General features: G+C 47.6%; 2 protein-coding genes across 2 annotated transcripts in view; one reads left to right on the top strand and one right to left on the bottom strand.

Moving 5' to 3' along the window:
- The window catches only part of BRSK1 (BR serine/threonine kinase 1), a 57,803-nt gene extending 54,070 nt beyond the window's left edge, over positions 1 to 3,733 (top strand). The window contains exons 17-19 of the mRNA XM_044447858.1: positions 158 to 338; positions 1,986 to 2,075; positions 3,549 to 3,733. Coding sequence (XP_044303793.1) covers positions 158 to 338; positions 1,986 to 2,075; positions 3,549 to 3,733 — 456 coding nt within the window. The remainder of the gene's footprint in view (positions 1 to 157; positions 339 to 1,985; positions 2,076 to 3,548) is intronic.
- Positions 3,734 to 9,375: 5,642 nt separating this feature from the next.
- Positions 9,376 to 15,126, bottom strand: TMEM150B (transmembrane protein 150B). The gene is made up of 6 exons (XM_044448132.1): positions 15,047 to 15,126; positions 12,871 to 12,930; positions 12,213 to 12,280; positions 11,060 to 11,187; positions 10,565 to 10,742; positions 9,376 to 9,575 (listed from the first exon to the last, which is right to left on the bottom strand). Exons 1-6 carry the CDS (start codon positions 15,109 to 15,111, stop codon positions 9,376 to 9,378), a joined length of 699 nt encoding a protein of 232 aa, XP_044304067.1. The 5' UTR covers positions 15,112 to 15,126.
- Between the last annotated feature and the right edge of the window lie 1,717 nt (positions 15,127 to 16,843).

Below are 16,843 nucleotides of genomic sequence, written 5' to 3'. Positions count from 1 at the left end.
CAGTGCCGTGCCGCCACCTCCCAGCATCCACCCCCAGAGGCACTTGCTTCGTTCTGCCTAAGTGCATGGCAGCTCTGAGCGGGGGGACACTGCAAGGGGATGCATTGCAAGGGCCGGGCAGCAGGTCCTCACGCCTTGACTTCCATCGCCTCTGCAGATCCCCAGCCTGAGCCACAGTGTCGTATCCCAAACAAGCTTCCGGGCCGAATACAAGTCGTCAGGCGGCCCTTCCGTCTTCCAGAAACCTGTCAAGTTCCAAGTGGACATCAGCTACTCCGAGGGTGGGGAGGCACACAAGGACAGCGGGATCTACTCGGTTACCTTCACCCTCATCTCAGGTGGGCTCCCTTTGGAATCCTTACAGTGCAGGGGAAACCTCGGACTCTCACAGAGAGAAGAGCCAGTTCATGCTGCACCCTCTGGAGATTGTTTGCATTTGTGTGACGTACTGAGAGCACGGTTGGGGATGGCCACAAATCTGCAGGGCTTACCAAAAGAGGCTGACATTTATGAGCGCTGGGCGACTCTCCTTAGGATGAAAATCAGAGTTCCTAGCATTGTTGGTGGTAGAGAGATGCCGTGCCGCTCATGAGCCTATAGTTCATAGAGTTTTCTGGGGAGAAGAAAAGGCTTTTAGAGGTTTCATTTCATTTACAGTATTTACTTCCCATCTTTTTTCCTTTAAGGAACTCAAGGCAGCTTATGTAATCCTCCTCTTCTCAGTCTTTTCTTCAGAACAGCCCTGTGAGGTACATTAGGCTGAGAGCCAGTGATTGGCCCAAAGTTTTGTGAGGACTAGAACCTGGATCTCCTGGATCCCAATCCAGCAGTCTGTCGACTACACTTCAGGAGTCAATACTGTGGCATCCACCAGAAGCCCTGTTTAAACCTCGTACAACCCACGATGGCTGGGTTCATGCAACACAGTTCAGTCTCGGACTGGGGCTGCGTATTCAACACAATGCCTGTACATTTGGCAGCAAGTACTGCAGTTCCCCATAGCCCATGTTGTTCTGTCCGTGTTGTGTGAACTGGTTCATTCGACTGCAATACATGTGTAAATAAGCCCGCACAATCTTCTAGCTTGCTGAGGGCTGGCAGAGGAAGACTGGAGAGCTGCCTTTCTGTGCCTGGCATGGAGCAGTGCACTTCTTTAACGGCCTGCTTGGTCGCTGCACGCGGGGTTGGGGAGGAGGCATTCCATCTGTCTGCCCCTAATCAGTTGCTTCACGAGCATAGATTTCCTGACCACTGCAGAAGACCAGTCTGGCACTTAAATACAACCTTGGACTGGTCTTGAAACTGCTTAGGTTTGCAGTGCAGAGCAATTCACAATGGATGAGGGGATGCCAGTTTCTTTGCAGGTAAGATGACATTTTACTTTTATAAGAACTATGTCCCTTGGATAGCCTTCCCCAACCTGGTGCCCTCCAGGTGTTCTGGGATGCTCCCATCAGCTCCAGCCAGCATGCCTAAAGGTCAGGAATGCTAGGGGTTGTAGCCCACAACATCTGGAGGGTACCAGGTTGTGGAAGGCCTCCCTAGGGCCAATGCTCTGCAGAGGCAATGTACCCATCAACCCATCACCTGTAAAAAGACCTTAGCCTCTGGCCTGGGTATCCAATTTCTTTCCTCAGCCAATTGTCTGTGGCATAAGGTTGGGCCTAATGTTTAACCCTACTTAGAGTCCATAGATATGAATGGGACTTCACAATCCTGAGGGATCTCTCTCTCTCTCTCTCTCTCTCTCTCTCTCTGTGTGTGTGTGTGTGTGTGTGTGTGTGTGTAGACAGGTAGATACACACACACAACACAGTCTGAGTCTGGTTTTGAGATCTGCAGCTCTCTTTTATACAGCACCGATGACCACGCCTCTTCCTGCTGTTGTGATCCCAGCTGCATTTTTCTCCTGGAGCCTGTTTTCTGAGGTCTGTCCCCAGAGAGCCAATCCCCTCTGATCTGTGTGCTCATGTCTGCTTCTGCAGGTCCCAGCCGCCGGTTTAAGCGGGTTGTGGAAACAATTCAGGCGCAACTGCTCAGCACACACGACCAGCCTTCGGTGCAAGCCCTTGCAGGTAGGCGTTCCTTTTTACTACAACCTTGCACTCAGCACAAACGGTTTGCTGGATGTCATCTCTGCCTGTTTTCACAAAAGGCACTCAAGTGAGCAGACTTTCCCTCCACTTCTCTTCAGCACCTGTTCAGTACTACTGTGCTAATGCAGTGGGCATGCTTCAGGCTCGTTGCATCTCTGTTGCTTGCTTGTTTTTCCAAAAAACCCCAAGATCCACCAACCAGAGCCAGGTGCACAACACATGCCCTTAGATTTAAAGAGCGGGGCACCCCAGGATGCATTCTGAGCCTGGGAATTGGGTCTGCATCATAGAACTGAACTGAACTGAAGCTGCACAAAGATCCATCACAAGCTCTGTTCATTTCAGTAGCCTTGCTTGGGTGGGAAGAGACAAACTGCTCCGGCTTTTGTTAAACAGGAGGGAGCCAAAGCCCCTTGCTGATCTACCACAAAGCTACCCAGGGATCTGCTAGCAGACCCTGATCCGCCAAGCCCCTGTCCATGTCTGAGTGGCTGGCAATGCCGAAGCTCCATGGCACTCCTGTGTCCCAGCTGCATGTGAGAATAGAGATATGCCAGCAGCAGGTGGCATAGAAAAAGGGGCTGAGGGGACAGAGCAGGAAGAGGCTAGCATCATGGCAGATACCAAGGCCGGCTTCCTTGTTGCCAGTCCAGAGAGTCAGCTGACCAGCCTGCATCTACCCATGTGTGAGTGTGTATGCATGTGTGCGCATGAGACTGCCACAGTAGCTCCACAGTAAAGCCTGTGCTTTGCACACAGAGGGTTGATTCTTGGGATTTCTACTTAAAAGGATCAGGTACAAATGATGGGGAAGACCTCCATCTGATATCCTGGAAATCCACTGGCAGCCAAGCTAGACAATACTGGGATCGATGGACAAATAATTGGACCTAATCTAAGGCTTCCTATTGCAATGTCAGTTAAATTTAATTGGAGCCTTGCAAAGACTTTTTCCCAGAATACAGTGGTGGATGGGGCACCATCCTTGCGCTGAAAGGCTGGAGCATTTTCTGCCATTTTTGTTTTTCAAGAAGGAAGCTAAGGTGTTGTTGTTGACGGGACCTTATGGTGTTATAAAATGATGCATGGTGGATAGAGAGAGAAATACCAGGGATGGGCATTAATGCCCAAGATACAGGAAAATGCTTCTTCACAATGAATAATTAATTTTGGGACTATGCTGCTACAGGACTGAATGATTCTTATGGCTTAGGGGGCTTTAAAGAGAGGATTAGGAAAGTCTATCAACAGCTATTGCTCATTTTGGCCACACGGAACCTCCAGGATCCAACTCAGTGTACCTCCAAAATCAGTTTGCATGGTTAGAATCCAGTTAGGATTGAGTATCATGGGATGCTGTTGTTGAGACAGAAAGCAGAAGAGGAGCATTATACTCTGCATGGTGCCAAAGGCATAGACGTGGAAATCAACTAACCTTCCATTTTGTTCCAGATGAGAAGAACGGGCAGCAGCCCCGCTTGCCAGGCACCCCAACTCGCAGCTGCCAAACATCTCGGCGCTCTGAATCCGACGTGTCATCTGAACACCATCGACGTGGCTCCAAGGACAAGAAGCTCGTCTCATCTAATGGGACTCAAGTCCAGCAACCACCACCCCCGTCCCCACAGCAGCCATGACGTATGGGGCAGGGGGCTAGCACAGGGGAGGGCAGGGGAGAAAGCAGCTGGAGGGAGTCAACTCTACCCCCCTGGAAATAGCAAGAGCCGCCCCGGATGGACAGAAAGGAGCCAATGAACCATACGGATGGGTAAAAGGCCCCACCGGAGATGCAAAGGGGCAGAGTTTGGTTCAAATGTAACAGCCCCATCTCACGCCAGGGTGGAAAGTCGCCATCTTGGGAGCGGCCCATACTGTGAACTTGTAAATAGTTAACAGAAAACAGAAAACAAAACAAATCCACAAAAGAACCGAAAGGGAGAGGGGAAAGAACATAAAATGGAGACAAAAGCAAAGAAAAAGATGGTGGACTGAAAAAAGAAAACAAACTGGAGGAGGAGGAGAAACCGGGCAGGAGCCGGTGGGGCTTGGGGGATTTAATCTGATTGCTTTGTCGGGGGAAGGAGGTGACTTTATTTACTTGAGCCCTTTTCACAGACTCTGTCCTGATTTCAGTTTGGTCTTTGCCATGGCACATCCTCTTTCTCCTGCTTTTCCTTCTGTGGCCTGAAAGGTATCAATTTATTCACAATATCATGGGTGCATTAGCTAAAATTGCGAGACAGAGCTAGTCGGAAGATTCCTTGTTGTAGGAGAGAAATCAAAAGGTTTCCATTCTCCTCCTACTTTTTTTCTTTTACATTTTCCTCATTGAGAAGCTAAATAATTTTTTTTCATCAGTATCACCAGTGGAGATGAAATTTAAGATATTTACTGGAACTCTAATAAACACTTTGTTTAAAGCAGCAGTTGGAAAAATTCTCCCCTAAACCAGTATTTTAAAAAATTATCCTAATCTAAACTTGAAGAGGAGTCCCAAAAATGAAAATTCACATATATTGAAATCCAAGCTCTGTTGCGTTTATGATTGTGAGTTGATATTTGATAATTCATTTATATATTTATTTCTTCTCCATTTATATCCTGTCCTTCAGTTAAAAACCCCAAATCTATTAAAAAAGAAAGATATGAAAGATACATCTAAAACCAAACTTTACATAAAAGGGATGTAAAAGGGATCCAGTTTTAACATACAATTTTTAAAAGTCACTTTTATTAAGCAAAACTGTGTGTACACACCCAAGAACAGTCAACCTTAAACTCAGTCTTTGGTACTTCAAAATGCTTACAGTGCAATGTGATTATATTTACCCTTCCCATCCCCATCCCAGATTCTGGGTTGGTGTGGATGCTCTTCATTCCAATAACATGGACTTCTCAGTGAAGTTTTTATTGTGCACTTGCCCTGCCTCGTTCACAGAATTTTACAGGGGGTCCAGATGGTGCCTCATCCTCTAAAGCCAAAAAATACATTAAAGCTCCAACAATAAAAGTGATCCAACTTCAAAATGCAATGTTCATGTTTTCCCACTCTTTCTTTCAACTTTTGTTTTCTTAGCACAGAATACCTGCTAAGGAGGAATAACACAACAGCTGCATAAAGTCTTTTGTCTGGTAATATCAGGAGCAGTCCTGTGAGGAAGCACACCTTAGCTTCAAACATGCATCACTCAGGGAGAAACAAGCTAGAGTTTCAACCCAACAACACACCATGGGTGAAGACCTTGGGTGGCTTCTCCCCCAGCAACCCCAAATACCTTGCAGCATCATGGCATATATCTCAAGCATGCGCCTGATTGGTTTCACAGAGCATCAGCAGGCAGGAAAGGGCACACTGTTTGCTTCTGTGTAGTTGCTACTACCCATAGGAAGTTTTGTGCAAATTACCTTTTGCTTTCATTGGTTAGCTAAAACACACCCACACACTTCAGTCTGCAAAGGTTAGAAATATCATAGCTTCTGACTATAACAAAAATCAAATCAGATTTAAAATAGATTTTTCTTGTCTGTATTAAAAGCAGGCTATTATTTTATGCAGGAACCTTTATCAAAATAATTCATTTCTAAAAGAAAAAAGGCCATTTTAATGAACAACCCTCCTTTTTTGCCTTTCTCAAGTTAAGTATTCTTTGTTTTCAAAATCTAGTCTGCAGCATTTCAAAGGGTTGCTTTTCCTTGTTGATATCACAGTGCAGCTTCTAATTGGCTCTGTCTCGTGTAATTTTAGCAGCCCGGTCGGAGCTCTTGAGCAGATCCTTGGCTCATCTCCCCTGTTGAGTCCCCACTCTCTTCCCCTAAAGTTTGGCACCCAAACGCACAAGGCAGTTGGGGGTGTGTGCATGAGTGTCCTTGACTAAGTGGGAGGCCCCACTTAACTGTTTTTGGAAGCTCTGTGGCCTTGATGAAAAGCAGAGGAGCCGCAGAGACACAGGGCCTAAAATTTGTGGCTTAGACGTGGACACCTGCCTGGACACCAAGGCACAAGAGGTCTTGAGGCAGGACCATCAGTGGTCCCTGCAGGAATCAGTGGCAGCAGGAGGGGAAGCTGGAGGAGCAGGGCTGGGAGGGATGGCAGAGTCATACATCCGACATCAACAAATCTGGGGAGATTCCAGGTTTTGGCTTTGCACCTGGAAGAGTGTGTGTCGCAGGTGGTGGTGGGGAACTCTGCAAAAACAAGCCTTCATCTTTCTTTCATTCCTCCTGCTTCCCCTTCCTGCTCTGGGTGACGCTTTTCTCTTAATTGGGAGGGTGGCTCAGGAGGCAGGTGATGGCGCATGCGGGCGTGCACTTGAAAGGGGAGAACTGTATGTAACCTCCCGGCCCTCCACTCGTCACAGCATTTTCTGGCCCCAGGTCTGTCCATCCTCTCGCCCTTTTGTGAACCCGACTTTACTGGACACGTACACCACACACCCGCCCAGCTCCTTCCTCTCCACCTCCATCTGATTGTCCAACCCCTCCTGTATCCTGTCATATCGGGGTCTAAGTATTGCGCAGAAAAGAACAAAAAATATACAAACTATCACTCAAACGTTCTCTTGCTGCAGGGATCGGCCAAGTGTCATTTCCATTTGACCTTCAGGGGGTGCTGCTTTTGCTTTCAACTGGCAGGTTGGGATTGGCTGATGCGGGGGTGGGGGGAGCTGCCCCCTTTTCTTCAGGGGCGATGCTGAGGGCTGCCTCATTGCAAGGGTTTTGTGGAGCTAATCCAGATTAATTCCAGGAAGCAGTATCCCACAGGGTTGCATTCTCTCTTTGCTGGTTCTGTTGTGTTCATGGGATCTGCCACTTGTGCAACAGGGCTTTGGGGTTTCTGAAAATAACCCCAAAAACTAGCAAAAATGGGAAAGGTCAGCAGAGACCCCTTCTACAAGCTTAGTTGACTTGCTGTTCTGGAAATTTCTGCTAGTTTCCTGGATCATTTTTAGAAGTGTCAAAGCCCTGTTTTGTGAGTAGTGGATCCCATGGGCACAATAGGCTACTATCCCATAATAGACTAGGACTTTCTCTGGAGATACACATACATGCACGCACACATTGCTTAAAGAGAAGTACTGGAGTTGACTAAACCCTCCCCCCCGCGGGGTCTCGTTTGTCTTCAGTGCAAATGAGACGAATGGGACCGTGTGTTGGTGCGAGGATGCAGGATGCGCACGAGACCACGGGGACTGGACTTGCGTTTGTGAGTTGGCTCAGGGCAAACATTTGGGCTGGGCTCTCAGCATGAAGAACAGGTATATAAAAGCAGACCGTGGAAGGCAAGTGTGGGAGGCAGGTTCACATGAACGGGTGCTGCTTGCATGTGAGAGAGAGTGGAGGAAGGAGACCAAGGACTGTTCTCTGCATACGGCAAGACGGGGCAGACTGGTGTGGATGAACTTGGATGGAAGGCAGGGGTGAAAGAGGGGGGTCTAATTCATGCGCAACTGTAAGGGTTCAAGAGCCATTTCCCTGTAGCTTCTTCAGGCAATGCTCTGGACACAGCCAGATGGAGGGTCCACAGGGTGAGGCAAGTGCTTTGTTGCCCTTCCCTGCTAAAGGCCCCAGGGTGACAGCAGAATGTGAAGGTGTGTAGGAAGGGCCCACAAGGAAGCGTTTCCAGGTATGTATCAGGCCACATACAGCACAGACTGAGTGCCATGTACTCTGTGCATGTACAGAGCAAAAGGAGCTGGGGGTCTATGCATGTAAATGGATATGCAAGTAGGGGCGTTAAGAAACATGCCAACAGAGCTGGGGAACTGTGTATTCGTGTGTCTGCCTACTAAGGCAGCTACTGATCAGTGTGTGAGAGGATGGAGCCCAGAAGTGTGCATGTCACAATGAATGAGCCGGGGTGTGTGTGCAGGTTGTACATTTTGTAACCGCTGCTGCAGAACGATACTGCCATTTGTATTCCCACTTTTCATACAGCCCACTAACACATTAACTAAGGCTAGTAATAATATTGCACTTAAATCAGTGATGGCAGTGATCACAATTGCACTCTATGGCTGCAGTTCAAGGGTAACAAAATATAGCTTTCCATGGACAGGATAGCAATATGAGATGTTGTTTATTCATTTTCCTCCAACCAAAGAAATGAGATCAACCGTGAAAAGTTCCTATGGTTGTTAAAATATGAGTTTAGTTGGAAGGATTGGAGGGACTTGATGCTTCATTTGTGGGAAAAAAGCAGCCCCCAAGAATGTACATATAAGAGAGACCTGGGAGTTTAGTATTCACCCCTTTAATGGGATAATTCAGCTCCTTTTCTCACAAAGGAGGGAAAACAAGGGAGTTCATAGGATTACTTTTCCACCAGAGGAACGACACACAAAGTTGTTGGCTCAGTACTGCTCAGACAGGCTGGGGGTATCTAAGAGTAATTGGGAATATATAATTGTGCAGTACAGGAACTTAATGGAGTGACATCATTAGCCTTCCAACAAGCAGCATTTTCACATTTGTCAGAGTCTAAAGAGTGAGGTAGGAAGACAAAACCACTGTGTTGGTTTTCTGTTTAAACCAGTGTCAAAAGAATATGCACTGAACAATTTGCATAGCTCAGACAGACTAACTGTGGCATCAAGATCCAGTGTGGCAGCCCAAGCTGTGAAGAAGACGACATCTGTGCCTCCTGGTGTCTTGTCCCATCAGTGAAGCCGTGGACGACAACGGGACTGAAGGATGCAATAACCACCCTCACCCCCATCGATAATGCAAAGCATTACTAGGTCCACTGATGAGGTGGAAAGGAAAAGGCCACTCCCGTCAACGGATGGTGGACAGAGCTGATTGTGTCATGGAAGAAGATTCGTAACTGGTATCCTTTGATTATACTGTGTTTCGTGCAGCAGCATGGGCAACGAAAGGGGGAGAGGAAGGCCATTTTGCTGCCACCAGTAGAAAGTGGCTTGCAGAATAAAATACACACTTTAAAATACTACTTTACATAGGAGATGGTTGCTAGACCCTTTTCTGAAGGAAGGCAGTGGACCACTCGGGAGATTTCTGCTTGAGGACAGAATCTGTTTCACTTGGTACCGGGAACCACCAGAGGGAAGGCCTTCCAGAAAGTGGTAGAAGGATCCTGCTAGGCTGTCTGCAAGGAGTTCCACAATGTTTTGGATTCTCTTTCCCCCAGAACAGAAAGCTTGAACCATTGGCCTGCCAGTGAAAGAACATGTCAAGATATGGCCCTTTCTCTTCAGAAAGGTGGGTTGGGGGAACCATCTCTGTGGATAGGCCCAAGGACACAATTCTCTCCAAGGTGTCATCAGAGCGGCAGAGTCTGTGTTGATGCTTGGATGTCTTGAGTGTCCCGATCTGCCAGTCGGTGGTGCACATGGATGGAGCAGGCCCCCACGTGCCAGAAATCCACTGCGAAGAGTCCGAAGAGCACAAACAGGTTCATGGCCAGGGCCCATTCGCAGTAGGCTGCCTCAGACGTCAGCCCCAGTGTAAAAAGCACAATTGCTGGAGTAAAAGTGTCAAGGAGAGGAACCAGATAGCATTTCTCAACTCTAGAATAGATCCCAGATGGGCTGGAAAGTGCCCATGGCTGCCTCTAATTCTGAGGGGCCTCTTGGCTAGGCCTCATCCTCTTCTCTGCCATCGCTACTGGTCCCTGCCTAAGGAAGCGGCTGCAGAAAGCTCAGTGGCAGAGTATGTGTGAAGGACCAAGGATTAAACTCCATCACCTCCAGGCAGGGGTGGGAAAACTCCTGCCTGAAACCCTGGAGAGCTGTTGCCAGTCCGTGTTGACAGTACTGGCCTAGATGGGCTGACTCAGAATAAGGCCTCTTCCTATATTCCTGACGTGGGTAAAACATGTAGGAGAGTGGCAGTGAAGCTTGCCCAACCCCTTCAGGACTGAGGGTGGATGAGCAAACAGCAAGGCTACCACGCTCTTGCCAGTGGCCCCTGCCAGGTTAGGGCCCCTGGTGAGTTCCTCATCATGCTGAGCCCTGAAACCGGCCTTGGGAAAGTCCCAAAGGCAGTGCCACCCAGGCTCCTGCCTGCATAGCTATCCAGTGAGCTAGCATGTAAAGTAACCTTTGCTAAGCTGGAAAGATTTGGGACTGCAACCAGATGTAGAAGCAGAGCAGGGGGTTGGACTCGATGGCCTTATAAGTCCCTTCCAGCTCCTATCCTATCCTACCCTACCCTTTCCGTAATGAGCATTAAGGACACTTGAATTTATTTAGGACTGCTTCATGCTAGTTCCTAACGATTTAAAATGTGTGTTTTTTTCCATATCTGCACTGCACTACAATTGCTTATCCATGGGGCCCACAACTTTTCTAAATAAGCTTCATACCAAGATAGTTGCGATTTCAAGAATCCTGCACCCATCAACAAACTTTGATCTCTGTTACATAATTCTCTAAATCCTGGTGCAGAATTCTAACCCCTTTTCCTCCTCCCATCCCTGCACAATTGTGTAGTTGCCATGGTCAGGATACTGCCAATGAAGAAGGCAGCGCTGCAGAAGCTGAGGGAGAAGCGGAGAGGTGCCATCCATGGCCCTCCGTGTCTTGGATTCACTCGGTTGGTCAGAAACGCTTGGACCCAGAAATAAACAATGCCTATCACAAAGGCCAAGAAAGCTCCCACCAGGTGGGTTTCCAGCTGGTTATATTGCTGTAGGAAGGAAAAACAAAAGAAGAATTTCAAGAGAGCAGCCTCCTACACTCCACTCAGCATGAAAGCTATGTGGGGGGGGGGGGAGATAGCGGGGGTTTTAATGAAACCCACAAGCCTCAGTCCCCACCACCAATTTTAGCCAAATAATGCCCTCTTCCCCATGATGTGAAAAGGCATTGCTAAAGATCCCCACAAAAATTAATGGACAGGTGTTTTCTCCCTGCGTCTCTATAATTTGAGCACTTCTCCCACCTCCTTCCTCCAAGACTTCTAACCCACCATCCAGAACTGGCACATCCATCCCTCCGTTTTACCTGGAAGTTGCCCACGAGAGATGCACCAATGGCAAAAAAAATGCCCAGAATAAGCCCAGCTAGATTTAAGTGGGAATGACAGCCGTAATCTCGCACCTGTTGGTATCTCAGATAGCAAATCACCACACCTGAAAGAAATATTATCCTAAAATCACTCCACTGTAGGCTACTTTTTCTGCTCTTCCAAAGTAGTTGTATGTACCATACCTATTATATCTATATAAAAACTGGGAAGTGGATGAAGGATGTTGCATCCTGAAATCTCAAACATATTTTTAAAATATGAAGAGCAAGTTTCTAGCCCTTAAGCTGGAGAAAGGAAGCAGGGATGGAGTAGGCAGGATGTCAGGTGGGCAGGTTTCATTGTGCTTGACTTTCCCTCTCCCAGTGACTAGTACACATCTAAGAATGAGGAATCAAATGAAATACAGTTGCACAGCTTGCAGAATTTAGCTTGGTTAGTATAGAATTTGGGGTAGCTCTACAGGAGAATATTCTGTCTTTGGCAGCAAAGAGTATTCAAGCAACCTTTCTTAAAGGTTCACAATATTCTCAGCAGCTGGTGTACTGCAGGGTTCCTTCTTTATTTATTTATTTAGAACATTTTTATGCTGCCCCATTTGCAAAAAGCCTCGGGGCGGCTTACAAAACAAATAAACAATCATACAATTAACCTTAAAAATCCGGAGACATCTCGGCACAGATATAAAAACCAATAAATACAGTCAACAATTAACAATTAAAATATTGTTTCAATAAAAAGGTCTTGGCCTGGTGCCGAAAAACAAATAACGACGACGCCAGGTGGACCTCTCTGGGGAGCACATTCCTTGCAGCCCAGTTACTGAGAAGCAAGCTCCATTAAGTTCAATGTAACTAATTTCTAACTGTGCATGCTCAAGACAGCAGCTTTAGTGTACTTGTGAATGCGTTGGCCTGCCTGTACACTGGAGAAGATAGACATCAAACTCTACTCTTCCTTCAGAGATTAAATGCCTAGACAAGGAACAGAACCCAAAAGGAGGATATTTCAAGCAAGTTACCCTAACAAAACCATCAACAAGACCTCTGCTAAAGGCAAAAAACAAATGAATAACAACAGTTGGCCTTGTAAACAGCATTTGGAAAATGGAAAAAGAAAGACCAAACTTACCTAAAAAAGCTCCGAGATTGAGAACTTGACCAAACAGGCAGCTCTGGGGTGGGTAGGCGCCACAGGTGCTGGGAATAGTCAAGTTGGGAAATTTCATAGGATTAGAAGTCAACAGAAGGAATTCTGTTGGCAAAAATGGCTCTTCCAGGCCTTCCTGTCATTGTGCCCTCCAGCCATGCTTACTACAACTCCCATCATGCCTAGCCAGCTCATATATGCTGGCTGCAGATTATAGGAACTGTAGTCAGATACTTTTTCCATCCCGGCACCCTCCATAGGTAACAGTTGTTAGGGTTCTTTATCTACTCGGAAGCCTGTCCCATTGAGTTCAATGGATCGTACTCCTGAGCAAAAAGGAGTAAGAATACTATCCTAGAATGCAACTTCCACAAGCAGTGGAACATTGGTCCAGAACATACCTACCCCCACCTTAAGTCCTTTCGACCATGGCTGTTCCTCCCTTTGTAAATGGAAGGCTGCCTTATCAAATAACTTAACATGCAAGAGGAAGGTAGATAAATTTGGGAAAGGCTATTCCACAGGACTGGGAAATCATCCAAAAAGCTCTTCTCTTCCATAAGGTAACCTGATTTCCTGAGACAAGGGTAGTTAGAGCAAGTCCAGGGAGAGCTTCTGAAGAAATCCAGTCAACCCATACCTGATATATGGAAATGCTTCTGTGACATTTACGGAGCCATTTGCAACTGCCATGGCGAATCTGAGGAAAGAGGAACCTCATGAATCGGCTGCAGCTGACAGACCACCAATGCATGTTTGAGTCTTTTTAATCCATTGACACATTCTTGTAACACATCTCCCAAAACAGAAAGCTCCGCAGTCAGTTTCCTTGCACTGGGAGAAAATTTGTGGGTTGATGCTTGCTTTTCAACTGGAATAAATGTACAAGAAGACCAGGCAGGAGGAGAGAAGAGAGGTTGTTGCAGGTTAAATAATCCAGAATTTTAACTCAACAACAAACCATGGGTGAATGCTGGCTTAAAATTCTAGCTTGTTTAACATTAAGTAATACAAGAGTTCTGGGTTTGCACATCACAACCTCTAAGCCAAATGTGGAGTGGCTCATCCATGATGTTTAATTCATAGTTAGATAAGAGTGCTAACATCTGTGCAATAATCAGAGTTTGTTGAAGCTGTCAGACTGTCTAGGTAAGGCTGCAACCAGCCCTGGCTATATCTCCCTAGAAATTAAAGTAGTTAAGTGTTTTCAAGTTTTCCCATATGCCACTGAGAAATTATGCAACCGAAACAATGCACTGAAATCCTACAGAACTGAGCATGTAACTCAAATCGCACCACTTGTGGTGACTGCCAGGCACTGAAAAACAATACCATTTTCTCATAATTTTGCTTGAGGGTGGTTAAACTGGCTAGTCAATGGGATGTTCCCCGGTGAGGCATTTATTGTGCAATTCCCCTGCCTCATCCACTGAAGTTTACCAGGGAATCCATGTAGCCCTTCCATGTTTCCCATTAAGGAAGGAGAGATGAAATAGTTGTGCAAGACGTTTGGGTCACTGGCAGTAGGAGCGTTCCATCTGGAAGATGCACACCAAGGTAAGCATTGTGCAGTATGCCTACACAAGCACCTTGATCCATATTACTGCAGGCCTGACAAAAAGATGGGGAGGTATTTTTTTTTTTTTTTTAATGGCTTGCTCTTATCTCAACCTTCCCTATCCTGGCGCCTGTGCAATGTGTGGAACTACAGTTCCCATCATTCCCAGCCAGCACTGGGAATGATGGGGGTGGTAGTCTGGCACATCTGGAGGGCACCAGGATGGGGAAAGCTGACCCATTGCTCTAACCTGCTTGGTATACCACTACCAGTAAGTGATGCTTTTCATGGGGAGCTAAGCTTGATCAGCCGTCAGTCACTTGAGACTGAAACTGCTGTTACCAAGTTCAGAAGTTGGTCACCCTAAATTGGATGGATATACTCCACTCTCCTTAGGGGCAGGACGAGGGGGAGGAGGGCTTTTTCTAGAGGGACTTGCTAGACTGTCATTTGCATTTAATTTATATCACAACAAACAAAATAACCCTAAAGCAAAAATAAAAGCAGGAAGTTGTTTTGGACCAGGTTGGATTATTGATTCATCTAGCTCAGAATGTTATATTTCAACTGCTCTGGCTAAGAGAAAGCATCCCCATCTCTTGCAAACCTGGAGCTGCCAGGCAGAAACATTGCTAGGCAGTGGCCCCCAGGGCTGAAGCCACAAGCGGTTTGTCAGGAGTCCTGAAGCAGCGGGAGACTGCCTACCCCACCGCCCAGGGTCACTAATGGAAATCAGGGCACAGGAGCTCTGCTGAGCTCTGTTGCATCAGTCCCCCTGGACTGGCTGGTGTTTTGCCCACATGCACGTCACCTCCTGCTCTTCCCTGCCCGAGTCTTTCTGCCTGAGCTTTGTTCTGAAATTAAATGCCCGCCTCCTGCTGTCCATACACCCCATTTTTCAAATAGGTGTGCCCTTAGGAGACAGGATCCTTTAAAGACACAGTTGTGTGTGTGTGTGGGGGGGTGCTTGAGAGCACTGGTAAATCAGCATATACATATTTGCTTGTATTTTTGTCCTGTGGGCCAAACACCCAGATTTTCTCTGCACCTAGCACCCCACTCCCATTTTCAGGAATTGAACCTGTAACTCTCTACATGGAAAACAGGTGCTTCAGCACTGAATGCCTTCCTGCTGCCATCCCAGGACCAGATCTGAGCTGACACCTCCTGCCTCCCAGCTCTCCCGCTCAGCTGGTTCTAGTTGGCTCTTAGCCATGCCTCACTCACTCCCCCACCGTGCCATGGATTGATTACTCACACAGCCCAGAAGCCGATAATCCCCCCTACAGTTAGGACCATGGGAAGCAGGACCCAGAGCCGCATGGTGGCAGAAGACCTAAAGATGAGAAACAGATGGAGACCACATCAAGAGCTGCCTTGGGATCCAGGATTGCTGGCTTCTTTAGGAATGAAGTGGAAAGAGGTCAGATCCCTGGATTTTAATGTCCTGTTGTGACAGAGCAAAGAGGCAGCATCTTAGAAACTTGCAAGGTGGTGGTTTAGGAGAGAGGTTCAGTTTTGTGGGTTAGACCGCAGCAGACCAAGCCCATCAACTAGATGATTCCAAAACTCATCTCCTCTCCAGAAAGTCCCTGCCTTGCCCACTGGAATGAAAGAACAAAAGGAAGAAAGATTTCCACTAACAGTATACCTATAAACTTTCCCTGCCCCGCCTCTCTCTCGCCAAGGCTGGGCCTCTTCAATTAAAGTGAAAGATCCACTTCATGGGATCCAGAGGCCATGAGGAGAATGGGCTACACGAGGAAATGGGAACCGGCACAAATTATACCGTTCGGAAGCAGGCAAGATCAGCATTCCTCGTGGGGCTCAGGAACAGGGAATTTGGGGCTCAGGATTTTTGGGTCCTGCTTAAAATAATGTCAAGGATTTCCTTACCTTGGAATGGGCTGCTAGCTTTGTCTTTCCACCTGTTCAGACATATACCTTTCTCTCCAGCTGGCAGGCAGTGCCAGGCTGCTTTCCAATAGCCCCACCCTGGCTTGGGCAAAGGGCACTGGAGTGGTGAGCCTTTCGTCGCAAAGGGAATCTGCTTTGCTGCCACATCGACAGCACTTTAAACAGGCCTTGCTGTTTGGTTTGCCATGGTTTAATCCATGCAGCATGTCCCTTGTGATGAGGGGGGCCATCCTGCCTGGACTTTCTCTGGGAAGGTCTGGGGATACAGGACTAGGGAAAGGAGCAGGTAGAAGCTGAGATTTGAGACTCCTGCGTTCCAGGGAAGGGGAATGGTGCCCAGTGGTCTGGGAGCAGAAAAGGTGCCAGCAACCAGAGGCGGATCAGCACTGCCAAAGCGAGATGCCAGAAGCCACGCTGCACTGCATCGGGCCTTTGGTCTGTCTAGTACTGTCAACACGGACTGTGGCTCTGCAGGGTTTTAGGCAGGAATTTCCCGGCCCTACCTGGAAATGCCAGGCATCAAGCCAGCGCAAGACATGACGCTGTCTGAGCCAAAGAACAAGAGGGTGTCCCTCTCTCGCTCCATGCACGGAAGCTGCCCGAAGTGGCTGTTCAGTGTGGGCATCAGGACAGCGTCCTCCATCATGGCTGAAGGCAGCAGGCTGGCTGAGAGGGGCCCAGGCTAGGCAGCATGGCTCACAGCTTTCCCTTACGACTCCGTGCTGCTGCCTCCCAGCATTTACAGCCCAGGCAGCCACCTCACTCCTCCTAATGGTAGGGCTGCCCTTGCCAAGGGTTAAACCTAGACCTCCTGCAAGCAGGGAAGGCACACCACCACTGAAGCATGGCTTTTCTGGACCAGGGGTATCCTGAAATAAGAGGAGCTAGTGGCCTGCTTCGGAGGTCATAGTTAGGCTCTCCAGATCCAGGATTTCTAAAAAGCAAGACAAAACTCAGAGTAAGGCAAGGCGCCTCTGTCTACTGAGGCAAAAGAGAGCAGAGCCTTGAACAGTGGTGCAGTCAGAGGAATTCTAGTATGTCAAGTTTGTCCTGCACCTGCTTAAATTTCCTCTTCTTCTAGATTGTCACTAAAGACAGGAACCCTGTCCTCTTTTGTATCTGGTTACCCTACTGCCGT

Source organism: Varanus komodoensis, unplaced genomic scaffold, assembly GCF_004798865.1.
Source record: "Varanus komodoensis strain SLA01 unplaced genomic scaffold, ASM479886v1 scaffold53, whole genome shotgun sequence".
NCBI classification, from domain to species: domain Eukaryota; kingdom Metazoa; phylum Chordata; class Lepidosauria; order Squamata; family Varanidae; genus Varanus; species Varanus komodoensis.
Note: the sequence above shows the minus strand (reverse complement) of the source record. Positions and strands in the feature narration are given on the sequence as shown.

What these genes read in the sequence shown, in the direction of transcription:
- TMEM150B (XM_044448132.1), bottom strand. Translation starts at nt 15,111, where the DNA reads ATGCGGCTCTGGGTCCTGCTTCCCATGGTCCTAACTGTAGGGGGGATT. An exon ending in ATTATCGGCTTCTGGGCTGT is followed by an intron (nt 12,931 to 15,046) that starts GTGAGTAATCAA and finishes CTCTTTCCTCAG; the next exon opens with ATTCGCCATGGCAGTTGCAA. An exon ending in CTCTCGTGGGCAACTTCCAG is followed by an intron (nt 10,743 to 11,059) that starts GTAAAACGGAGG and finishes TCCTTCCTACAG; the next exon opens with CAATATAACCAGCTGGAAAC.